This window comes from Chrysemys picta, chromosome 1, assembly GCF_011386835.1.
Source record: "Chrysemys picta bellii isolate R12L10 chromosome 1, ASM1138683v2, whole genome shotgun sequence".
NCBI classification, from domain to species: Eukaryota; Metazoa; Chordata; order Testudines; family Emydidae; genus Chrysemys; species Chrysemys picta.
In genome coordinates this window covers 303,752,389-303,778,636 of record NC_088791.1, presented here as the reverse complement: position 1 = coordinate 303,778,636, position 26,248 = coordinate 303,752,389, and the positions used below count along the sequence as shown (strand labels likewise).

The 26,248-nt window shown below is 40.7% G+C and overlaps 1 protein-coding gene across 16 annotated transcripts; it reads right to left on the bottom strand.

Moving 5' to 3' along the window:
* Window positions 1-1,509: 1,509 nt before the first annotated feature.
* SPART (spartin) lies at window positions 1,510-25,420 on the bottom strand. Of its 16 annotated transcripts, XM_065581324.1 has the most exons (12): window positions 25,075-25,228; window positions 19,988-20,102; window positions 19,448-19,519; window positions 17,812-18,644; window positions 16,454-16,651; window positions 15,289-15,393; window positions 11,367-11,496; window positions 9,337-9,531; window positions 8,286-8,444; window positions 8,102-8,192; window positions 5,185-5,245; window positions 1,510-3,397 (listed from the first exon to the last, which is right to left on the bottom strand). In XM_065581324.1, exons 3-11 carry the CDS (start codon window positions 19,473-19,475, stop codon window positions 5,185-5,187), a joined length of 1,800 nt encoding a protein of 599 aa, XP_065437396.1. In that variant the 5' UTR covers window positions 19,476-19,519; window positions 19,988-20,102; window positions 25,075-25,228; the 3' UTR covers window positions 1,510-3,397. The 16 variants fall into 16 exon arrangements, with proteins under 16 accessions (XP_065437396.1, XP_042698721.2, XP_065437392.1 ...); XM_042842787.2 differs by lacking the exon at window positions 19,448-19,519 and having other exon boundaries at window positions 25,075-25,290; XM_065581320.1 differs by lacking the exon at window positions 5,185-5,245 and having other exon boundaries at window positions 25,075-25,206.
* Window positions 25,421-26,248: the final 828 nt, after the last annotated feature.

Sequence of the window (26,248 nt, the reverse complement as noted above, 5' to 3'; positions counted from 1 at the left end):
GGGGAGACCAGATTGCAGAGTTGGGCAGCTGCTTGTTGGGAGACCACCATTGAAGGCAGCAGCACTGCCAGCAGCAGCGCAGAAGTGAGGTGGCCTGGTATGGGGCAGGGGTTGTCACTTTGAAGGGGGGTAGAGCTGGCCTTACAGGTGAGCAAGTGGGCAACTGCGTAGGGCCCTATGGTCACTCTCCTGCCCCCACTACAGCCAGACCAAGGCCCCTTTAACTCCCAAGCACCAGGCTCCAGCTGCTAGTCCTGGGGAGGGACAGGACTTTCTTTGCACATGCCATTCCTGAGGCTGGGTCAGACATCTCTGGGAACCTCCCCTGGCTGCAGGAAGTGCTATGGCTGCTGGCTGGGAGTCCAGCTCTGAAGGCAGTGCTGCTGCATGCAGGAGTATGGCATGGCATAGCATGATATTGCCATCTTTACTTCTGCACTGCTGCTGGTAGTGATGCTGTCTTCAGAGCTGGCTGCCTGCTCACCGCTGAAGGCAGCAGCACAGAAGAGTGGGCTTACTGCAACCCCCAGCCACCCCCCTCTTTTGGGTTGAGAACCCCTATGGTTACACTACTGTGAAGTTTCAGATTTCAATATCTAAAATTGAAATTGAGTTTTTAAAATCCTATGATTGTGAAATTGACCAAAATGGACTGAATTTGGTAGGGCCCTACTTGTACCCATTAGTATTAAAGATATGAATCTTAATCCTACAAGGCTGGTTCTGAAAGAGAATAAAAAACTTGTATATTATGCTTCCAGCTTACATGGTATGTGGGAAGAAAATGAAGTTAGCTATACAGAGAATTGAGTCTAAAAATTAGGGTACAACCCTGTTCCAGGTGTCCCTAAACCTCCAACTGCCAGAAGTTGCAACTGAATGAAAGGGATGGATCACTTGAAATTGCCTTCTTCTGTTCATTCCCTTTGAAGCATCTGGCACTGACCACTGTCAAGGCAGCTTACTGGGCTAAAGGGACCGTTGGTCAGATGCAGTATGGGTGTTTAATACTGCTGCTTGAGAACACTTTGGGTTATAGCAAACTCAAAGGGATATCCTGTTCTCCTTTCTGAGCATTACAGGATTGGCAACTTAAATAATGTTTTGCCTGCTCCTGAAGCAGCAGATAGTAGGTAGAGACAGAAGCAGGTTACAAGACTAAGGCCTAGTCTCCACTAGAAAGGATTTATCAATATAGCTATACCAGTAAGCAAGCCTTTAGTGGAGGCATACCTTATACTGGTCCAGTGAGCAAAATAAACTAGCCACAAAAATCACTTTTATGCCTGTATAACTGCATCTAGAGCAGGGTATTTGCCAGTATAGAAATCTTGCCAAAACACCCCCATAACCCTAACAGACACTGCTATACCAGTAAAAGTTGCTAGTGTAGATCTGGGTGAAGGTTATGATCTGGACTGTCACTTCAGGAAAAAATCCTAGATTTTTACTTTTCTCCCAACTGAAAATTCACACAGTAGGTCCGCATCTACAATAATGCTAAGCACACAAGTCAATTAGTTTTATTTATAATTTCAATTCCACAAGACATTCCAGGAATTGTGTGTCAAGTTGTTATGCTCTTAGCCTCATGCGTCTCACCATCACCAGTTGCAGGCATGTAATAGCCAAGCTAACACACTACCTTCTATTAATCCATTAGTATAGACTTTGATTGCATTTATTTGCGAGTCTGAGCCAGTCACACAGTTAAGTCATTTTCTGCAATTAATGTTAAAGACAGTTTGTAAATGTCATTTTGTTTCCACTACAGGTTCAATCAAGACTGGAACGGATAGCAGCTGTGAAGCCCAGTAATGAATTTTTGAGCCAGTAGCAGAGAATGACCTGAATTTTTCATATGTACTGCACTCCTCTGTTCTACAACAGCTGAGTAGTACACAAGTGTACAAGAAACATCAGGACAGTTCATGTCTGTGTAGAAAGTGGGCAAAAAGTAACTATTTACAAAAGCAGCATGTATATTACATTCATTGGGATGATTTTCAGAATGTAATTATTCATTGTGTTCATGCCCATGAAGTCATGCCCTTACCAGGACTGAAAGCTCATTTTAATAACTGTTGGAATTTAATGCTAGATACTGAAGTAGACAGAAACAAACACTTAACATTTCAAATACCCTGATATTCTATTAGAGGGCAGTAATACCCAATGTTACAATACATTACAAATCTTTCTAAAGACATTGCAGTTACAGTAGATGGATTGTGAAACACATGCAGTGTAAAAGGTCAGTGAAAGCTTTTCTATAGAACAATTTTTTCCTGGATAGAGTCTCACCCTGCTGGTTACAGAAAAAACAAAGGTTTTTTGTTTGTTGTTGTTGTTTTTTTTAATACTGAGTTAGTACTCCCCCCCCCCCCCCCAAAATCAGATTGCACAGAATTACTGAATTCTCTTTTTTTACTGCCAATTTGTGAGTATTCTGATTATTTTTGAGTTGGTTCTCTTGTACAGAGAGTACTTGTCACCCTAATAAACAGTGTGGTTTAAGTCTTTGGTTTATATAAATATTTGTTCTGAAAAGCATTTAACTTTAAAAGGAGGGAGGCTACCAGAGGCTCTCTTTCATTTCTTTTAATAGGACTTTGGTCATTAGCTCAGCTGCTATTTAAATGTTAGCTGTCCTAAAGGAATTTCTCTAGTCTTTGGAAATTAAAGAATGGAATCCAAAACTAATCTTAGTGCATATAATTAGATAAGACTATTCTGCCTTGGCAAACTAATTTCAACCATAATAATTAAAAGGGGAATTAAACTATAAACCCTATTATATTTATTCAGAGTACCAACCCTTTTTCTTTACAAACAGCATTACAAAAATACTCAAGACAAATTCATATTTCTATTCATGTTACTGTTCCATTTTATATTTTGAAAAATAGTGTTTTTGAATTAAGAGATTATGGAGATGATCTTTTTTCCCTGACTGTACTACATGTAATTCTGAATCCATATCCTTCCAGTGGTCAGACTGATACACGATGCAGAAGTGCTGAATGAAGGGTACTTTCAACTCAGAGAAAATGACTAGTTTTATGCCTTCAATTTTCTCAAGTATGTAAAGAATTAGTTTTCATAAAGACAATTATAAAAATAAATACTTACGTTATAGGTTAGCATTATCCCATTACTTTAAAATAGTAAGTTACATCCATACTGTAAGGCTTTGGGAAATTAACTGTTTTATCTTCCATCCTTTTTCTCCTTTTCTAGTACTTTATAGTCATCCAGCACAGCATAACCAGTCTCTTTTGCAGTTTTCTTCACTATAGCTTTGATACCAATGTTGTCAATGTTAAATGCTGTCACGCCAACATTGATTGCAGAATTCATAGCGTTGTCTGTAGCATGGCCTGCATCATCCCCATACCTTAAGGAACATCATATTTGTAGATATGAAAATACATTTTAAACTTTAATACAAGTGAGGTCATCTGTTCATTCAGTTTCTTATGCGCAAACCCTTGCTCCCCATGCCCACATGGTTGTAAATCTGTTTCAGTATGGGGTCTTCACAAGACTACAGCTACTATGGATTGTTGCAATTCACCCCTCTTGAAATCTTCACTCCCAAAGCAAGAGTTTAGGCATAGCAAAGAAAATGAAAGAACCCAGATCAAGTTTGACCAGACCTCATTTAAAAATATTTAATCATCAAAATTAAAAATTGCTAAAATAATTCATATCCATTATGGCTGCTAATCTGTCACAAGACTTATTAATTCCATAACTTTATTTTCAAGTGTCAGAATACTAACTACTGCTCTGTTCTTTTCTACAGGAGTTAGGTGTAAATGGTATTGGGGGATGAAAATCTCTGACTGTTCCCTTACAGGTGTGAATAAAGGAAATGAGATGAATTGGAGACAGAACAATGGTAAGAGTAGTTCTAATTGGAAAGCCGCAGTCAGTAGTGTCCTGGCATCAGAAGATCCTGGCAAGGGGAGGTATTAGCCCAACATACTCAAACATAGATCTCAGTCCTGGGCTGTGTTCCAGCCTCTTTACACTGCTTCTATAGCCTAAGGGGGCAGGTAAGCAACCAGATCTCCCCATTTAGGAATTTCTCCAGCAATGTAGGGCCAGCATAACATCCTTGTATTGGACCAGCACAGGGGAATGGCCAGAGCACTCAGTAATCCAGCTGTTCCAAGTTGCCACACAGCCCCTTGGGACGCATTGTAGCCATGCATAAATAAGAGCAGGCCAGAAACAGTCTTGGTGATCTGAGGATCCCAACAGTGCTAAACCAACATTGCTTCACCATCTGGGCTGAGCCTCCTGCAAGACCCAGCTCAGAGTCAGGGCCATAATTTTTTTGCTGCATTTTTTCCTCTGAAAGTTTAAAAAAAAAAAAAAAAAAGAGAGAAGGTGGAGGTAATGTATTATGCTAGGAGAACAAAAGTCTGGATCCTTATCTAATACTAGAAGAGCAGCCCTGGCTACTGAGGGCTGGACCAAGCACGGAAACTAAATGAGGGGAAAAAAATTAATATTCTCTGTTGATAGAGTAGCAGCCTTAATCATGATAATGGTCTAATTTGCAGATCACAGAATTAGTGGACAGCAAGAAGGAGTAAATATTTGCCAGTTAGATTAGTTATTTCCTCCGTTGATACACTAAATAAGTTTGCTGCAGCATCACTGCAACAGGTAGCTGCACTGATTATGGTACATCCAATGCCAAAGTGTATAGTAAATTTTGCTTTCTTCCTAAGCCCTATTACAAGATTTGATAAATTGATTCTTCACCCCAGCTCAAAATCTGAGTGCCTCAACTGAGAGGGTTTTTGTTTTTAAATGTGTCAAGATGGACTCAGATACTAGAATGAGGGACACCAGTATGAGAACCCAAGTAGTTAGAGGCCACTTACTTCACTTGAACCCAAACAGAGCTAGTAGTGCTGCAGCTACATTCAAGTCCAGAACACTTGTAGCTTGGTGGAAACCTGACAGTGTTCCTTTAATGTACATAATGCTGATTTTTACAGTTGTCTTATAGAAAATTGAGTTCTGCCCACCTAAACCGAAACCAGCTTAAAAAGATCTCTTGTAGGACTTTAACACATGTTTGGATAGAGCCAAATGCAAGAGATGGGGGGGAAATCCTCAATTATCAAATACTGTAAGTTTTAGTTAACTGCAAAATTTAGTTACTTATTGCTTGTCACTCTTAGTGGCTGTTGATAGCTGATCTCCATGTTTCCTATTTTTATATCTAAAATAAAAACAAACATTAATATGATTTTAAATGGCAGCAGAGTACTAATACAGCTCCTCCAGCCACTTCCTATTAGAAAGAAGTATGACAGTTCATTAGGCGTAAGATACCATTAGACAGCCAGGTAACAGTGATGCAGTTTTGATTAGTCAGACTGTTCTAAAAAAATGACATATGGAACAAAACACAATAAAGCCCTGATAAGACTGATGATTACTCCCACCTTTAAGCACGTTTCTCAGACATGCCCAGTCTATAGCTCTGTAAATAGCAATATCTGCTAATATTTCCACCAAAGCTCTTGCAGATATTTATAAACAAATTACTTCATCCTACAGGGTGGGGAGTACAGAAAAGCTAGATTAAAAAAAAAAAAAAAAAAAAAAAAAGAGTCATTGTATCCAGGGTGTAAGACTAATGATTTTCTTTCCATGCCACCTGCAGGCATTATGCCCAGCCTACCATAAGCCTTAATGTATTTCTTGCAGCTACCTATAAAAGACCCATCACCAACCTGCTTGCCATCTCCCCCAAATGCATTCCAGGAGTACATTCACAGCCTCAGCACAACCACAGAACTTGAACTTTTCACCAGTGACCTCTACTCTATATTATTTGTCTACTCATTGTCTTACCTGCTTCTTTGTGCTCTTCTGATCTGTTTGCATTTACATGTACCACTTCGACCTGGCTGCTGCTAGACCATCTGTCACTGACTCCATTGTTACCCAAGTGCCTTTATTGAACCTCCCAGTTCTGATCATGCCTATTGTATTGTTTTCCAGATCAACACTTGCACCCTTTCACCTTAGTCATCATCTTTCCAACATTCCTTTTCATATCTCCCAGTTGGTAATTTTCTCAACTCTTCAGATGATCTCTACCATCATCTTTCTTCCCATCACCGTAGTACCACATGCTCCTAAATCCCCCTATCACTTGTCTCTGGCAACATCTGTATTTATGTCCACTCTAACTTTAAATGCTCTGCTCAATATCTCTACTGCTGAGGCCTATGTTTTAAGTTTCCTTCACTCCCCTTTTATGTCCTCCTTTGCACCTACTTGTAGCTGAAACTCCTTCCTTGTACTCCAGATTATTTCATCTGAAGATTTGTTAAACTTTGGTAAACCAAAACAGTGAAGACTCAGAGTTAGAAGTGACTCAAAGTTAGAAGTATTTTAGCTAGACAGGGTTGTGTGTTTTTTAAATAAAAATGGTGTTGAAATACACACATCAAATTCTGAATAGGATTTCTACCTACATCTCTCAAAGTTGTACTAATTTAGACTACAGAGCTAAAAATAAGGCCATTAGGGCAGCATTTTTCAAATGGGTCGCGGCATGTCAGGCACTGGGTTGCTCTGGTCAACACTGCCAACTGGGACGTTAAAAGTCCCATTGGCGGTGCTGCACAGCTAAGGCAGGCTAGTGCCTACTTGTTTCGACACCGCACTGTACCCTGGAAGCGGCCAGCAGCAGGTCCGGCTTCTAGGCAGGGGGGCCATAGGGCTCCGTGCACTGCCTGCATCCTGAGAACTGGCTCTGCATTCCCATTGGCCGGCAACAGGCCAATGGGAACTGTGGGGGGGGAGTGGGGCGGTGCCTGCGGGCAAGAGTCGTGCGAAGCTGCTTGCACACCTCTGCCTAGGAGCAGGACCTGCTGCTAGCTGCTTCTGTGGCGCAGCGCGGTCCACGGCGCCAGGACAGATGGGAAGCCTGCCTCTGCACCCTGGCTGCACTGCTGACACGGGAGCTGCTCAAGGTAAGTCTGCACCCTAATCCCCTGCCCCAGCCCTGAGACCCCCCCCAAACCTGGAACCCCTCCTGCACCCCAAACCCATCATCCTTGGCCCCACCCCAGAGCCTGCATCGCCAGCCAAGAGCCCTGACCCCCTCCCATACCCCAATCCCCTGCCCCAGCTTAGAGCCCCCTCCTACACCCTGAACCCCTCATTCCCACCCCACAGCCCTCACCCCTGCACCCCAACCCTTTGCCCCTCCTACACCCCTTATCTTCAGCTCTGTTGGGTTGCAAGCATCAAATTTTCTTCAACTGGGTCCCCAGAAAAGTTTGAAAACCCACTGTATTAGGGACATTTACTCAGTTACATACCGTATGTACTCATTCATTAGCCCGTTCGTTTATAAGCCGACCCCCCCCCCCCCCCAAGATGGATAAGTAAAAATAGCAAAAACTGTATGACCCTTTCATAAGCCAACCCTATATTTCAGGGGTTGGAAAACTTTGGCTCCCAGCCCGTCAGGGTAAGCTGCTGGCGGGTTGGGACGTTTTGTTTACCTGGAGCATTCACAAGCATGGAGCCCCTCAGCTCCCAATGGCCGCGGTTTGCCATTCCCAGCCAATGGGAGCTGTGGGAAGTGGCGCACCACTTCCCACAGCTCCCATTGGCTGGGAATGGCGAACCGCGGCCACTGGGAGCTGAGGGGCTCCGTGCCTCTGAACGCTCCAGGTAAACAAAACAATAATGTATTAGATATTCATTTCAATGATTCCATAGAGTTTAAAATCAAATTTTGGTGTAGACCTGTTTATAAGCTGACCCCCACTCTCCGATGCGTCACTTTTTACCAAAAATATTCCGCTTATGAACGAGTATATATGGTAATCAGATTTAGGTAGAGAGCAAGCCTGTCACTATTCACTTACAAGAAAGTCATTTACTGTATACCTAGTGCAAAGAGATTTTATCCTGTATAGTAAGATTTGCTGTAATTTTGTAAAATCTAGAAGATTAATAAGGAGGCATATATGTTGGCCATTGTTCATACATAATCCTAGTTTATTGTAGGAGACAAACCAGTCACTAAACTGATAAAAATGTAACTTACTTGTGCTGGACAGTCTGAACAGTCTCGGTTGAAACACTAGTAGCAATGCATTTTGCTGCACTTTCCAAACCTTGCCATACTGTTGAAAACCCTATAAATATCAAATGGTTTATTTTAAGCCAACGCATTGCAAAATGAGAGTTATGTAGCTTGCAGCATGCATTTAGAATTCTTTTTTTGTTACCTTGAACTCCACTTGCTGCTACAACCATGGCACCATCAAAAGTGGACTTTCCATCTTTGTCTTTCTTAAGCGACTCAGGAACAAGTTTGCTCCCATGCTTCTTCACATGTGGGGCTAACTCTTTTCCAATACTGCTTGCTATTGAACATACCCCTTCAACTAACACACAAAAAGAGTATTCAGATTGAGTCTCAAAGTTCTTGTTAAATGGAGGAAAACAACATGTTTGGTTCACTGAATTAAAAGTTCTACTAAAATCTAAAATGTTGTTGCAATTTTATTCCATTCATGAGAAAGAGGCTTCTAAATTCATATTTAGGCACCTAAATAGAAGTAGCCTGATTTTCAGAGATGCTGAGCAGCCCCAGGTCCCATTAAAAGAGGAAGGATGATCTTGTGGTTAAGGCACTGGACTTGAAATCAAGATCTAGGTTAGTTTCTTAGTTCTGTCATAGGGCAGGTCTACACTTACCACTTATGTTGATATAACTTATGTCGCTCAGGGGTGTGAAAAAGCCACTCCTCCCAAGCGAGGCAAGTTACCCCAATCAAAGCACCAGTGTGGACAGTGCTATGTTGGCAGGAGACGCTCTTCTATCGACATAGCTACCACTCTTGTGGAGGTGGAGTAGTTATGCTGACAGGAGATCTGTCTCCCGTCAGCATAGAGCATCTTCACTAGACATAGTGCAGCTGCGCCAATGTAGCACTTCTAGTGTAGACTAGTCCATAAACTCAATCTGGGGCAATTCTCTGTGACTCAGTTTCCCATCTGTAAATTGGGGATAATACCTCCTTGCCTTTTTTCTGCCTTGTTTAAATAGATGTAAGCTGGTCAGGGGGGGCACATACAGTCTCTTACTTTAACTAGCTCCTCCAGGTTACTCTATAATACCCAACTCACAGAGCCCCCCAGATTGGTGGCCAGGACCCAGGCAGTGTGAGTGCCACTGAAAATCAGCTAGTGTGCTGCCTTTGGCATGTGTGCCATAGGTTGCCTACCCCAACAATACTGCATCTGAATTCTGCAAAAAGATGTTGAACATCTTACCCAAAAACCGGCTGACTTTTACAGCTCCTCCAGTAGCTTGTTTTGCTACATGAAGCCCCTTGGCTACAGTTGGATTGACTTCCAAAGGTTTTTCTTCTGGTTGAATGTGTTCTCGCAATTTGGAAGCTCCTTTGTGGATTGCTTTGCCAGTATATTCTGCTCCCTTGACCAAACCCCAACTCAACCAAGATGCTCCTTCAAAACAAATTAATTAACTTATGATGTGTAGTATTTACAGACTGGACTTCTGGCAGTATTTTCTCCTCCCTCTTAACAACATACCTAAATTACACACCTGTATTGCAAATGGCAGTTGTACTTCCTCAGTCAGAGGTGCTAGCATGAATGAATTTCCACAACTCTTCTTTCGGCTTCCTCCCCAACCACCAAATTATCTCCAACTTGTCTGATTTCAGTCACACCTAGCTAACCCTTATCCAAGCCTCAATTTCATCATATAGACTCTGATCCAGCATGGTTAAGTGTGAGACAGAGAGAGCTGGGTGTCATTAGCATTCTGGATGCAACACAGTCCATATCTCTTCATTAACCCTCCCACCAGAGTCACACACTCAACAGGAGGCCTGATCAGCAGGAGAGAACCCTGGGAGCAAAGGAACAATTACCCACAGCTACTCTCTGAACTCTCTTAGAAAAAGCAGTACTGAGTCATTCAAGGGCAGCTTAGTTTGCTCCCATTAGCTCACGAGCAAGCACAGCACAAGAAATGCAGGCCTAATGTACTGGAAACAGGATTCTATAAAACAGACAAATTTATTCTTGTCAGTCACCACATACCTGGAGTACAGAACCATTACAGAATGCTTATCTTTAAAGAAAAGATCAGATGCCCGTTTTCTCTAATATAATCATAAAGGACTAAAACAGTTTCATTTCAGTGGCTTGAATCATTTAGGGCTAGATCCACAAAGGGATTTAGGCACTTAAGTCCAACATTTAGATTCTCAGAACCCCCACTCAGATGCCATCTAACCCTGGAGGTGTCCAAGTTTCTGCTGGTGGCTGTCATGCACACAGCTGTCTAAACCCTGACACAGGTGCCTAACTCATGGTGGGATCTCAGATTAGGTGTTTCCCACCAATCTCACCTCAGAAACAGTCTTAGGGCATGCTTACTGGATCAAGCACTACACAAAACAGTGGAGATGGTGGTGCCCCTTATACTGTATATCTGAGTAGTTAGAGCACTCACTCAGGATGTGGGAGATCCAGGTTCAAATCCCCACTCTGCCAGAGAGGAGCAGGGACTGTAACCTAGGTCCCCCTGCTCTCAGGTGTGCGCCCTAACCACTTTGCTATGCAGTAGTCTGGAGTGGGGCACTCTCAGCTTCTGCAGCTGTTCCACTTTATATAAAATAAATATGCATTGGTTCAGAGAGATCGACTCTACAGCCCAGAGATTAGGGCACTCACCTGGAGAAGTGGAAGACCAGGGTTCAAGTCTCTGCTCTAGTTTAGGCAGAGTGGGCATTGAACCTGGTGGATGCTCTAACCACCTGACTATTGCGTGTAAGGAGGGAGAGGGCACCACCTTCTCCTCAGTTTTTGTGAGAAAGGACTGACCTGGCTTAGACACCTTTGTCCAAGAGAAAATTCAAGGCAGTGAATCCTGAGTGAAGGGAGGCGCCTCCCTCTGACCCAGACTTAAGTGCCTAACTCCTTTTAATGAGCTTGATTGCGGTCATACCTCTCCTCAAATTTCCTATTGGCTAGTTTTGGTGGCTCCCCCACTCTGTGCTATCTATAGTGAATCCCAATTTTTAGGCATCTAACTCTCCCCATGCATTGTACAGGAAATCTAGGTGCCTTACTCAAGGCTATGGATTCAGTTAGGTGGCTGGGTGCCTAAAGTTGGGCATTGCAACAGAGCTTAAGTAATCTTTGTGGATCTAGCTCCCCTTGCCCCACAAAGTGTTCATCAGCAACAATGCCTTTAAATCAAAATATAGTGTTTAAACACTACTAGCAGGACAATTATATTAAACATAAATCCCTGATTCCGGTAGTACCTGACAAGATTCCATGGGCTACTTTCTCACTCCACTCAGGTAACTCTCTTTCTCCCTCTCCTCCTTCAGGCTCTGGTTGGATGCGTACAGTCTGGGCCAGGTTAATCACATCACTTGATGCTTCCAAAGGCTAAGGGATGAAATACACATTCATGAAAATAAAGTATTTAGCAAGCTACCAAGTTATCCTATTTAGGTACTTAGATGGTCTCCATTAACCACAGTAGCTGAGATCAAGATTTTTAAAGGTCTTTAGGTGTTACTCCACTCAGTGTTATAAAGCTGAAGCGACTTAGGAGCCAAAGCCTCATTTTCAAAAGTGACAGGCTCCTACATCCTGTTGATCTTTTAATGAGACTTAGGCATTGCAACGCTGAGCAGAGCAATGTCTACGTATCTTTAAAAACCTGGGATTAAGTTCCTTATTTCTGAGGTAAATTAGCAGAGAATGGATGAAAGCCTGTGTGTTGCTATGGGACAAGGAAGAGATTCAGTGACTTTTTCACAGCAATATTGTTTTAGAAACTTTTCTAATAAGCATTTTAAAACAAAAATTGTAGACTGGTCTAATTAGAGTGGAAACTTACTTACTAACAGGAGTGTTTAGTCAATTAACAGAGCCGAGAACTCTATTTTGGGGGTTTAATGTAAGAAAAAATAGAAACACGTCCATCTTTCCATTTTATTTTTAAGAGGGAAGACAATGCTTTGCTGCTGTTCAGTATGGGAGCTGCAGCCCCATCTGTTCTATCTTTGCCCAGAGAGTCCAGCTGCAACAACAAAACACAGCTTTGCTGGGAATTTGCTCCCTCTTCTCTTCCCCTCCCAAATTTATAAATAAAAGGAAATTTATTCACGCCGTGTGCTGCTAGAGCTTTTACAGACTGGCACAGCCAGGAACACTACAGAGTGGTGTATGATGCTGCCTTCTCTTCAGACCAAGGGGGACTACTTTACCTGCCTTCATCTCTAACATTCTAAAGCCTTTGAATTAGACTGCAATGTTTGTTAAGCAACGTTTGTCAATGTCAGAGGTAGCAGTGGCAAAGACCAGACTGGCTACTATTTTTCATAAGGCAATTTTGTTGCAATTAATATGATTTTAGTATGTAATGGACTTTACTTTGACCCTCCTGGTATTTAACTTGTACTTGTATTATTTACTGTTGAAATTAAGTAGAGTTAAAACTCGCCTTAAATTTTCTCTGCCCTTTTTAGCTAGAATTAATCTATAGAGGTGAAAAGAGTATTGATTAAAGTTCTGAAAGAAAAAAAGATTTGTCTAGGACCAATGGAAAAGAATGATTATAATTATGATCCAGGAACAAAGATATCAAATAAGGGACAAAAATACAAAACAAAATACTAGACGGGAGAATCAGAAGTGTATTTCAATAAATATTTTCAGAAAATAAAGTAAAATAGGGGCATGGAACAGGACTGTTACAGTAGGAGAAAGGTGAACAGAGAGGAAGTCCAAAAATAGATGAGCTCTTTCTTAGTTTTCTGTTGAACAGCCAGAGATACTAAATAATGTGCTACTGGAAGATGAACACTGCAACATAATCTGTATGATTTGCATGCAGAGATTCACCTCCAATATTGCCCTACTATTCTGATGTCAGTGACTTTAGTATATTAGTCACAACTCCAAGAAAAATGACCAATTATTGTTTGATAATAGTATAGGATCCCATTTTTGAATGTGTACACAGTCTTGTATGTAAACAATTAAAATACCTGTTAGGTAAAAATCCTTAACACATACAGCTGGACCCAGATAAGTTACTTTATAGTATGTATCATTGACTAATCCTCTACACTGTAAGCTCCTTAAGTGAGTCATTATAAAGCAAAAATAGATTGTTTTGCAATGTAGAGTAAAACTCATGTCATTTTGTTAGACATGACATATAGTTGCTAATTATGTCCTCATCAGTACTGTATATAAAAAAAAAAACCACAACAATTTAGCTAAACATCCAGAAGCCAACAAAGGCAGCTCTGTAATGCTTCCCACCCCTCCCCCCCTTCGTAAATGCCACTAAAAGTTTAGATGTTGATTTCTAGAATCTTTTAAAATTAGACAAGGCAGTATGAATGTTTATTTTGGATTTGAAAAAACAAACACTCTTTAAAATGGTCTTAAAAGTTGGTTGCCAACACAGAGCAACTTTAAAGATAAGCTTTTTTTTTAGAAGAGCGTTTCAGTCAAATCCTATTTCAGCATATTGCTCAGAATTCTTGAAACTGAAAAGCACTGTCTCCTCAATGAAAGAAATAACTTAGAACTTTGTGATAGCTCATAAGTATGGTCATTACAGAAAGCCAAGAAATACTCAACTCCTCCATGATTTTATTATAACAGTATAATAGTCTCAAGTGGATTCTCTCAACAGCAAACATTAGGTGACTTGGTTAGTAGAAAGAGGAAGGGAGAAAGTATTTTGCAAGGTCAGGGAGTGGGATTTACTGATCATGGACATGGATGATAAAAATACCTCTGGTAAAATACACAATATATAGTGAATACCATATATTTTTAGTATTAAAATCAAGACTACCAGCTTATGAAGTACTTTAAAAAGAAAAGAAAAACAAAGTTTTACTTTCTTAGTAAATACTGAATGTTTGCAATTCAAAAATTACTGAATCCAAATGTACATGCTATTCCAAGAGGAAATATCCCTTCATGAATCTGCATACATCTCAGATCTGTCTCTTGCTGTGTTTCCCTTTTGGGCCTCTGTTCTATGATTTACACCAGGCTTCATGTCCCATTGGTCTCCTTCCAAACCCTTTCCCATGCATTTCTCTATGTTGCTCGCTAAGGAAAGCCACCACACCTACTACTTTCGTGTCACAGCAGTAGTGACTTTCTAATTAGTATCCATCAGTAGCTTGAGGGGTATACACAGGAGGAGCTTGAGGGGTATACACAGGAGGAGCTTCATGTGGTAGAGAGTGAGCTTTTGAAGATGAAGGACTCATAGCTGGAAGTTGCCCTTTGCTTGTAGTTGCAACATTTTCATTTGCTGCAGGAGGCCCAGATGGTGGAATCAGGGTTGGAAGGAACCTCAGGAGGTCATCTAGTCCAAGCAGGACCAATCCCTGGACAGATTTTTGCTCCAGATCTCTAACTGGCCCCCTCAAGGATTGAGCTAACAACCTTGGGTTTAGCAGGCCAATGCTCAAACCACTGAGCTATCCCTCCCCACAATACTCTCCAAAGCAAACAACAATTTGGTAACATATTTTGAGTTTACAGACATCTGGCAGCTGGTTCTACCAATATTAGAACCTTTACAGAAATACTTGTTAGAAGGCTGACAATTTTGAGAAAAATTAAACCACCATAAATGGCGTTTTACATAGAACACATTATAATTGAGGGAATCTATTTCCTCTTTCTTAATTGTGATTTTTTTAATAAGTTAAATCATATTTCTTTAAAATTCCTAAAAATATTTCCCCACTCATCCTCTTCTCCAGTGGTCCTTTGCATCCAAGCAGGCTGACTCACTGTCAGCACTAAACAAGTAATAATCCACAGCAGAGCCTTGGGAATTTCCCCAACTCACTGTTGCCAGCACCCTTCTAGCAAATGTTGTTGAGATGATACTCAATGCTATCATGTAATCACAAGCATACTGATTACAGAATGGGGTTGGGATGTTTTCTTAACTAGAAGGAACTCCCTCCCAAGGGGTAAGATCTGCAGCATTTCAAAACCCTTTTAGATTAAGGGGTGAGACCAGAACCAGAATTCACCTTTGCATTTCCTTTGTGGTAGAGCACTCCACCACCACAGGCTACCATAGAAGCCAATTTGACAGTTTTAAACACTATAAAATTACACTTGTTACTCAATGACAATTTGCATTTTTTATCCTTGGTTTAAAATTACTGCCCTAGAATTTACCTGGACTCTGAGGTCAGACATCTGTTTTAACATATCCTCATAATGTTCTCTGTCAGCTGCTGCAAGTTCTGAAGATAATCCTACTCCCTCATGGGATCTTGGCACCTGCATCATATCAGGGCAAATTAATAGATTCATGGCATATTAAGGCCATTAAAGGACCACTATGAATATCTAGTCTGAATTCCTGCATAACACAGACCACAGAATTTCACCAAGTAATTCCTGTACTGGAGGAAATTATTTTTCCCTGCTAAGTAATGCCTCAATCCTGCAATGCCTTGCATACAGGATCTTGTGCCAACATAGTGCTGCACTGAGGTTAACAGGATTTTACATTGGCCAAAGGGGGCTCCCTGGACATAAAACACTGCAGGACTGGGTCCTTCATGAACACTACTGAGTTTGGGTGGTAAAAGAAGAAGAGCATATCTTTTAGAAAGGCAACCAGTCTTGATTTACAGCCTTTAAGTGATGATGGATTTACCAATGCTTAATTACCCTCACTGTTAAGAATTTTCATCTTATTTCGAATTAGAATTTTTCTAAACTTCAACTTCCAGCCACTGGATCTTGTTATTCCTTTGTCTGCTAAATTAAAGAGTCTCTAATATCAGATATCTTTTCCCTGTGTAGCTGCTTATAGACTGGTCAAATGACCTCTTAACCTTCTCTGCAGTAAGCTAAGTAGATTCAGCTCTTTAAAAAAAAAATGCTTCTGTTCAAGCATGCTTTCCAGCTCTCTAATCATTTTTGAAGTTCTACTCAAACTAGCTTTTTTTTAAATATCTTTCTTAAAATGTAAACCAAATTGGACACAGTAGTCAAGCAATGGTCTCACCACTGCTAGATAATAGTGCCCTTCTACTCAATATTTCCCTGGAGAATCATATTAGCCTTTTTTGGAAACTCACATTCAGTTGAGTATCCTCTTTCAAGTCACTGCTTTCCATGATATAGTCCCCCATCCTTAAATGCTGCCTACAATAGTTTTTTCTAAATGTATGACCTTTGCATTTGGCTGTATTAAAATGCATATTACTCTGCCCAGCTTACCAAGTGATCCAGATCACTCTTATGTAAGACCCCAAAGTTATGCCTGTTATGCAGTTACAATTTGTTGTATCTTTTATCCTTGGTTTAAAACTATTGCCCTAGAACTTACCTGGACTCTGAGGTCAGACATCTGTTTTAACAGATCTTCAAAAAGCTCTCTGTCAGCTGCTGGGAGTTCTGAAGACAGCACTACTCCCACGTGGGATCCTGGTACCTGCGACATCAGATCTGGGAACATGTAGACTCCAGTATTACAGCACAGAACAGGAGAATGGTTGCACATAAGGGGATACAGCCAATCACAAACCTGAAAATGACAAATACATTCATTTGTATAAATTAAAGAATCATGCTTTTTCACTACGCCAAATGTAATGTTAGTTGAAGGGTAAAGGATCTGTACAGATTAGCATCACAGACTCCAAGGTTCCCATGTAGTTTTATTAAAAAAGCCTCAAATGATCCTGAAAAGTGTATTGTTGGGATACATCATTCTCAATAGACTGCCACCAAAGTTAAATAAGGAACAAATAAAATTCCCTTTCACAGGGCTATCATATAGCACAGCAGCCTTTTATTGAGACCCAGGAAACCCAGCTTCAGCAATAGAGGGAGCCTAATGCCAAACAGGTGCTGGATTTACAGTCCCAAGGCCATTCTGCTCCACTCAGAGCAGGTTTACATGACACAGTGTAAAGAATGGGCATGGCTGCCAATGAGCTGTCTAGAGCTTCTAGTGCTGCTAACACTTGTGGAGCTGAACCAATGGTGGGAATACGTCCCCCTTGTAGACAAGGATAAGAAGATCCAAACAAACAAGCTCTCAAAAGAGGAGACTGAAGTTGGAAGCCAGGCTGGAAAAACAGTACTAAATGTACACAAGGAAACAATGCTGCACTGGCAAGAAGATGGACTAGATAACCTAAAAAGTCTGTTCTATCCCTAGTTTACATAAGTAGGTTGGACATACAACACAAATTCAGAACTGCGGTTATCCAAGTAAACCATACTGGCACGTTCAGCTAGAAAGTTAAATACTTAAGTCCATTTTAAATGGACCCTTTATACACAGATTCAGTTGATGGCAATATATCATTCAATAGGTCAAATTTATCTGAGGAAAGGGAAAACGAGTTCTAGAAGATCAAAAAAGTGTTAAAAGCCAACCCATTCCAAAAAAGCAATCCACTGAAACGTTTGGTGTTCTGGAACTCTCAGACAGACAAAAGAGCTATTTCTTCACAGAGACAATAGCACGTTTTAGTGGCATCTATGCCTACAATAAATGTACAGAGAACTATTCCTTCACTAGCTACAGGTTCTTTCAAAGTAACACAAGAGAAGCAGGTTTTGGCTCAGAAGAAGTGCAAGAGGCAAAATGGCTCAGATTACAAAGTTCTAGCAGGTATGCAAAAATTGATAACAGACACAATGTATTCTAAAGTTAAACACCACACCAACTGTTACCTGAAGAAACGCAGGGGGACGATTCTGGGCCATTGCACCATCAGTGTCCAAGAACTTCACAATGCGCAGGTATCCAGGATACGAAGGAGCACTAACCTGCCCATCAGGACTCACAAAGAATATCTGTACTCCTTGGGGAATCAGGATCAATTCATCTGCATCTACTCCTAGACTTTCAAGGGGAGGTGGCTGAGTACATTTTGTGTAGTAGTCCTCTCCAACTGATGAGAACTCCCCAGAGTCTGTACCATAAGATACAGTATAGTGTCCATCAGTAGCTTGAGGAGTATACACAGGAGGAGCTTCATGTGTTAGAGAGTGAGCTTTTGGAGATGAAGGACTCATAGCTGGAAGTTGCCCTTTGCTTGTAGTTGCAACATTTTCGTTTGCTGCAGGAGGCCCAGATGGTGGAATCAGAGAATACGGTGCAGGGGGCCTTTCTGGCTTTTCATTAGTGGGAATCACTGGGTATAACTTGGGCACCCCTAGAGGCACATTCATTGTGGTGGCATTAGTTTGCATAGCAGGGGTATTTTGTTCTAGAATATTCAGTCGAGTTCTAACATTTTGTAAAGTCTCTTGCATCTTTTGCTGCATTTGTCTGGCAGAGTCCCACTGGGATCCTGTACATTCAGGACCTTGTGATGGAATGCTAACTCCCCTAAGCAAGTGGTCAAGTCCTTGCTTATAGTAGTTCCTTGCTTCTTCCTTTTGACCCAATTCATCTGTATTCAGTCCTTTATTGACAAAGATAAAGGCTTTCTTGAACTCTTCTTGAATAGCTTTAATGTTTGCATCTTCTAGAACAGCAGGATCCGGTTCTTGTTCCATGACTGCAAATTGGAACACAGTGTTAACATGACTAAGTGTAGGCATACCTTCCTGATCCTTATAGGCATCCAGTAAGAACTGTTTGCAGTCAATTAAAAGACACTTCTTATAAGATAAAACTTGTTTTGTTCAAACCAGTATAATAAATTTTACAGAGCACTCTACATCGTCTTAGCTCCAAAAGTATCTATCTGCATGGTGCAAGGTCTGGTTTGTTCTATTACACATTTCTGGTTAACCTTTGGATTAGAAAATAAGATTCCAGCTCATTGAGAACTCTCACCCTGTATTAATCAGATCTGATTAATCCAGAATGAGGAGCTTACACCACAGAGGTGTTTACTTATTAAAAGAGAGAAAAAGCTGTGGAAAGGGTTTATGTTCCAGAATATTTTATAATGACAGAAGTGTCTTTCCAATGGATATATATGCACAGACTCCCCATTACTAAAAATTTATGATGGTTCCCTATCTTCATTTACGTCAACTCAGCACTTCTTGGTAAGTGCAGAAAGATACAAAAACAAAGAAATGCAACTCAAAACAGAATGCAACACTATATATTGCAGATATTGTTCAAAATGTGTTTTCTAAAACTAGTTTCATTTCTCTTGCTGATAGTATTTGTCAGAATACTAAACCTGTTTTATTTTATAAGAAGTTTTTAACGTGTCCAATTCTGATATAATATTCTGAACAAGATCAATTTGTTCATTTTGTACTTCACATTAAAATGTTTCTTTATACTGTAACTAGACCCTCAGTTTTTACACTAATCAACTGTTTAAGTTAGTTAATGTGTGACCTTGCAAGGTGCTGCGCACCCTCGTCATTCAGAGAACTCAGAGGTTTGGAGGGTCCTGCTGGGTTTCAGTTCCTGCAATTGTAAATAGTCTATGTCAATTATTACTGGTCTAAAAATCCAGCACCAGGAGAGAGCACAGACTCCCGATACTACACTTGGGTGTCTTAAAAAGCCTTAACAGCAGCAACAAGCAGGATGAGTTTTTTAAATGAAAAATCTGGATTTTTATCTAAAAAAAAATATCTATTTTAAGTTAAGTATTTATTTTAAATACACAAATGTATTTAAAATTAAATTTGAATTGACAGCAACTTACGTGAAGGCCTACACTCACTCTACTTTATTAATACTTCAGACATAAAAAATGATGACCTGAATTAATGAGTTCTCCTCATAAAGTTTAAGGAGTTAAAGACTATTGTTAAATGTTCTTCCCCGATCCATTATATTTAAAATTTGAGGTCAAGCTTTATAACTATGGCACTAAAAGTCATCTATTTCATTTTCATTCTTTATAATGGAGGAAAACTTGGTCTTTACCTTTTTCCAAATGGCAGTCTTTCAGTCTCTGTTGTGCTTTTGGGTTAATTACTTTTATTTTCAGTTTTGCAGATTATTCATCAATCATCTAGCATTCTTCAGAGTGTACCCTCTCCTGTAAATTTCAACAATTAGAGATTAAATGAAACTACCAGATTTTTCCCAACCAATAAAAATACTTAAAATGCTGGTTTTGTTCTTTTTAAATTGAATTCCATTTTCCATCCAAATTCAGCTGGACACAAATCATGAATAAAAAGTTCATTATCTAGTAAATAAGAAATACAAGATGCACCATTTTAATATAATGAAAAAAAAAAATAGAAATAAGAATCTAAATTATACATTTATTTAAGCTATGTAATTGCTTAAATAAATGTATAAAGTTGTAGTTAATCCTCCTGGTTAACAAAAAAGTACCACATCTAGCATCCATGCTACAGTTAGTTTAAATAATCAAATCAATATGTTTTAATGGTTATATCAACCAGTGACAATGAACTTTTCTTTGGAAAATTAATTTAATACGCAAATTGGAAACAATTCTAATCATTTAAATAAATGTGTTCTGCTTGCTGATGTAAATCCACCATGAGTGAAGGGGGAGGGAACAGATCAGGAGACTTGTAGAAGGGGGACAAAGGAAATGAATGGGAGGATGGAGTGGAGGGAGAGAAATTGCGCACGAGGATGTTCTATTTCCTTTAGGTCAAAATTGTTGTGACTGTGCCTCTGATTTTACAATGAGACCCATTCTGAGGTCAGTGGGGTTCCATGTGAGCATGACTGACTGGATTCACATGCAGGGCCACTGCTTGTTATGAGATTTTTTGTGTATCTTTCAGTTTTTACTTTTCTCTTTTATGCTAATGATTGTTAACTGAGAAAAGGCATAAAATAAAATCCCGAAGCAGTAGTTAAACTGAAATAAATGAATAATATTATCCAGTATTTTTTATCAGCTCCCTAACTTGTCTAGGTGAGTACAGCACTAGCACCACAACACTACTGCTGCCTCTTTATTGCAAATAGATCTGCAGGAAAAACTGCAATGTCAACAAGAGCACTGTTTACACAGCAGCTGATGCATATACTTGTGCAGCAACAGGGCCACAACAGCAGGCTCAGTGATTCCAGCCAGTGCTATACACTGTGATACTAGTTAGAAATGTTTTATTCATGGTGTTAATGTGAATAGTCAATTGATTTTATATTTTGAATCTATTGTCAGCAGCAGTGCATTCTCTGGTGTGCAGTCACACAATTTGAAACTGGGGGCACCAGAGGCTCAGTAGAAAGCCATTCTGCTGGATGCCTTCTGAAGACATCTTAGGTAGTTTGAGGAGGGAGAAATTCAGAGATTAGGCAAACAAAACGATGACTTGCTGGAAATGTCATAAGTCCAAAGGATACAATTTAGTGCCTGTACTTCCAGATGTATACATATATACTGTCTATCTCAGGAAGCTGCATCTTACTGTGTGCTTAAAATCATTTAAAAACATCCCTAATATAATACCTCAGTCTAGTAGGTGGGTCTAGTAAACAGTTTGGATTTTAAACTAAGCATGAACTAAAAATCATTTTGAGGAATAGGATCCAATTTCCTTAGGATGACTATTTCATTTTCACTTTGCTGACAAGGGAGTTAACAAGTTTTTGTAAGAGGATGGTTAATTTGGGCCAGAGATTTATTCTGGAAGATGAATGGAAGCTTTTCCATATAAGGAGATATTGAAAAGATTGGGCCTGTTTAGTTTAAAGAGGAAATGAGTACATGGGGATATGATAGAGATATTTAAAATAATGAATATTATAGAGAAGGTAAAAATCAGGTGCTTTGTTTACTCTCAAGAAAAAAGAAACCGTCAATGAAAGTGGAAGGCAGCAAACTTAAGGAATTACCTGCTCATATGAGGTCAAGTTCTATAGTCTGTCTATTTATCAGCACAGTATCTGAGCACCTCACAATCTTTAATATATTTATTCTCACAACACCTTTGTGATGTAGGGAAGTGCTATTATCTTCATTTTACAGAAGGGAAAAATGAACCACAAAGAGGCTAAGTGACCTGATCAAGGTCACATAGGAAGTCTGGGGTGGAGCATGGAATTGAACTCAGGTCTCCTCAGATCCTAACCTAGTACCCAACAACTGTTACACAACCTCCCTGGAGCAACAAACTTAAAACAGCACACAATTAACATGTGGAATTCATTATCAGAAGATATCCCTGTTAAACATAATCCCAACTATATATACAAAATGATGGGGTCTAAATTAGCTGTTACTGCTCAAGAAAGAGATCTTGGAGTCACTATGGATAGTTCTCTGAAAATATCTGCTCAGAGTGCAATGGTAGTCAAAAAAAAAGCTAACACAATAATAGGGAACATTAGGAAAGGGACAGCTAAGAGAAAAGTATCATAATGCCACGATATAAATCCATAGTACACCCACACCTTGAATACTGCATGCAACTCTGGTCGCCCTACCTCAAAAAAATATTGGAATTGGAAAGCAGGTTTAAAACAAACATAAGGAAGCACTTCTTCACACAATGCACAATCAACCTGTGGAACTCGTTGCTAGTGGATGTTATGAAGGCCAAAAGAATAACTGAATTTAAAAAAGAATTTGGTAAATTCATTAATAGCTATTAGCCAAGATGGTCAGGGACACAAACCCATACTGTGGGTGCCCCTACACTTCTGACTACCAGAAATTGGGTCTGGACAATAGGGGATGGATTACTTGATAATTTCCCTGTTCTGTTCATTCCTGCTGAAGCATCTGGCACTGGACCACTTGTCTGACCCAGTAGAGTCATTCTTTATGTTATCTTTGAAGCCAAGAGGTTAGTAAGATTTAAAAAAAGTTTGTCCAATCTATGACTGAGAACATCTAGTTTTACATTAGACAGGACATTAGACGCAATTACATTAGGCAGACAGTTAATAAGGGATTTAAACCCTCATGTTCCAAGGTATAAACCAATCACTAAGTGACAGGGGCTAGGAAGAAACTTTTCCTATGGGCAGGTTAAACTTTAATTGTCCATTGTAGGATTTCTTTCAGCTTCCTCTGATGCTTCTAATACTAGACACTGTCAGGGACTGGACAAGATGGACCACTGGACTGATTGGGTATGGTAATTCTTATGATCATATAAATACAAACATTAAGGCTTCCAATATAATTGACATCTGACAGTTTACAAGCTGGCTCATGCCTAAATAATTTCTTTACATCACCTCCCTCCCAACCCTCACATTCCACCCAAGCGGCATGATGACTAATACACCCCCTTGTGTCCTACTACTCCTATTCTCCAGTCTTTTCCCATGCTGTCCCATTATCTGGAATTCTCCCCTGAGCCGCTGGGCCATAGGTCCACCCTTTCCTCCCAATTCCTCCTCAAAACAGCAAGATTATTTTTCTAAACAATTCTAGGAGGCTTTTAAATCCTAGTCCATCTCCCACTTTCCATCACAATTTGGGATTTCCTTAAAAGGGGGGGGGGGGAGGAAAATTAAAACCATAGAACCAATAATGACATAACTCACTTCACTTCCTTTGCACTGCCTTTAGTAGGACCCAAACCCCCTTTACCTACGTGTTGTCTATTTAGAAAGTAAACTGAGCCCAATATAAAAAACTGCCATCAAATTTTTCTATCATGGAAAGAAGTTACAGAACACACATCATTAATATTCTCTCTTTTGTTAGCAGCAAGTCTGACAGATAAATATGAACCACTCCCACTCCAAAGTGCAAAGCACAGATCTAAAAAACAGAAAACAATTTTCAAAAATCAAACCATTCTGAGAAGCGCTCTCATTCTAGATTAACTATGAAGCTGTAGCTCATTTTAGTTAACTTACTGTGTTTCAGTGAAATACTCTATTCATTTAGTGTCAGTTTGATGGCACTGAAAAACATATTTAACACAGCTGATACAGACCCTAGATTTCCAATCATCTCTATGGTTCAATGCAATTCAGTACTAATATACTCCCAACACCTACATGAGGTAGATCAATTTTACTATTCCCATTATTACTAAAGCAGAAGTGTATACAGACAAGTTTTCAGAAGTGTTTACTAATTTTTGGATACCCAGCTTTGGATAACTTGGCTTTCTGCAGTGCCGAGGCATCACAACTCCTGTGGGGACACTTAGGAGAAGAGTCTGGCAAAGTCACTTAAGCCAAAACAAGGGATCAGTATTAGAGGGGAATTTAAGACCTGTGCTGTGTAAGTAAAACTGCAAGATTATTTTTCTAAACAATTGTTTCATTATTCTGGTATAAACTTCCAAATCATACAGGTACTTTTAAACATGTCAGTTGTATTTGCAGACCTTTTGGGAATGGGTGAAAAAAGCTAAAAATGAACCTGTGTTAACAAACAGAAACTGTACAACTTCAAAGTTACTTTAAAATTTTCCTGTACTATGGGGCTATTTTATATATAATTGGCATTATTAACTTTTTGTTCTGTGTTTCATGTCAATAAAAATTTTGGCAATGTCAGTTAATAAAGTGACTTGCAGATTTCTTTTGTGGTGTGTGGGGGTACAGAAATGTCAACATCCCCTTGTAGACTCAGGTACCAGTTTGTTGTCCTGAGGTTTATAAAATAGGTGACCACCGCCACAAGTCTCTGGGTGGCTGTGTCTACCACTTCCAATGTTAATCCGTGTGTTCTGGGGCTGGCAATGGAGGGGTGACAAGTCAGCAGGAGGGAGCTGGTCCGTGACCACAATGGCACCTAGGAGCTCCCAACTCCAGCGTCACAAATGTGGGGGGCTGGCCCCCAGCTCCACTGGGGCCTCAGCTAGAAACCGCCTCCCACAAACAAATGCAGGGTCTGCCCAGGGATGAGCCCCCACAGCCGAAGAGAACGACACCTCACCAGCCCCACAACACAAGAGAGTTCCCCCCCCCCCCCCCCAGCCAGACACGGGGGGGCGGGGCCCCTTCTCCCCAGCCAGGCACAGAGGACCCTTCACCCCGCTCCCTACCCGCAGGCGAGCTCGCCCCTTGCCCAGCCGAACTCAGGCCCGCCCGAAGCCGGCACTCACGGAACTAAAGCCGCCCGCCGGCAACCTGCTCCCTCTGCGCCACTATCTCAGCGATCCCAGCTGCCCTGCGAATCACGTGACCACCTGTCAGCTGTTCCCGTCCCTCACGCGGAGGCTTTTGGGCGCTGAGCAGGGCGCGCCCTATGCACGCGCTGCGCCCCCCAGCCCGGAGCGAGGCTGCACCGCCGCGGCGCGGGCCCGGGCTGTCACGGGTGTGGTCGCCATCGGGGTGTGGCAGGCGAGCCCGGGCTGCGGCGTGCATATGTTGTCCTCTGGCATGACATCACAATGCTTTGTGACATCACTGCATCACAACCGCAGGGCATGGTGTTGCCGCTGCAGTGACATCTCAGGACAATCGGATGTCGTCGTCACAACAGGAGACGACAGCGTTGTGTGGTGACATAGCCGTGTGGTACTGAAACGTGATTGCAGGTTCTGTTGAAAGGCTGGGAGGGATTGTTGGGGTTCACATGTTGAATCTGTGCAAGGATGCGATACACAACAAGCGTATCCTTGTTTGTGGTTATGTCTGATACTTCACACGTTCCCATTTGTGATTGTGAAACTTCCCATGAAATTTTCTGTGCTACGTAACTAAGCAGTTGTCAACTTCAGTGAGTTTCGTTCAAAGGAACAAATTCAGCCATCCTCTCCTCAGATCAGGGTAGTTGAACGCTGTGACGCAGAACAGTCACAAAGATCATCCTGCTATGTCAAACATCAGTGTCAGCACAACACAAGGGTATATCAGTATAGTGCCATACAACTAATCTTTATGGCACTACAACACAATGTGGTGATCGTGACATTATGGGGGATATTGTAATACTTATAGAAATCACAGGGATTTATTGGAATAATTCCAGCACCACAGGCAAGACTTTCCCCAATCAGATAACAATTTAAGACTAAGATAAAGATACTACACCTATGGATGGAGGGGCTGTCTACACTGATCATTACAATTTATCTCAGTCAACTTATGAATTCCGTTTAGGTTTGTGAATGCCATGTTGTATTTCAACTTCCATTTTGAATGTAATCTTTAATGTGGCGTTGTGCATTCATTCTGTAGCAGGAACTTTATAGCTAGTCGACAGACTAGGTCTGGGAAGCTGTGTCAGACCAATCAAGGGCCTTCAACACTAAATGGTTCTACCCCTGTGGGATA

Coding starts and splice junctions, on each gene's coding strand:
- SPART (XM_065581319.1), bottom strand. CDS start 18,687: ATGCCTACACTTAGTCATGTTAACACTGTGTTCCAATTTGCAGTCATG. Junction 9,532..11,366: donor AGCCCATGGAATCTTGTCAG/GTACTACCGGAA, acceptor TTTGTTTTGAAG/GAGCATCTTGGTTGAGTTGG. Junction 8,193..8,285: donor AGCAGCAAGTGGAGTTCAAG/GTAACAAAAAAA, acceptor TGATATTTATAG/GGTTTTCAACAGTATGGCAA.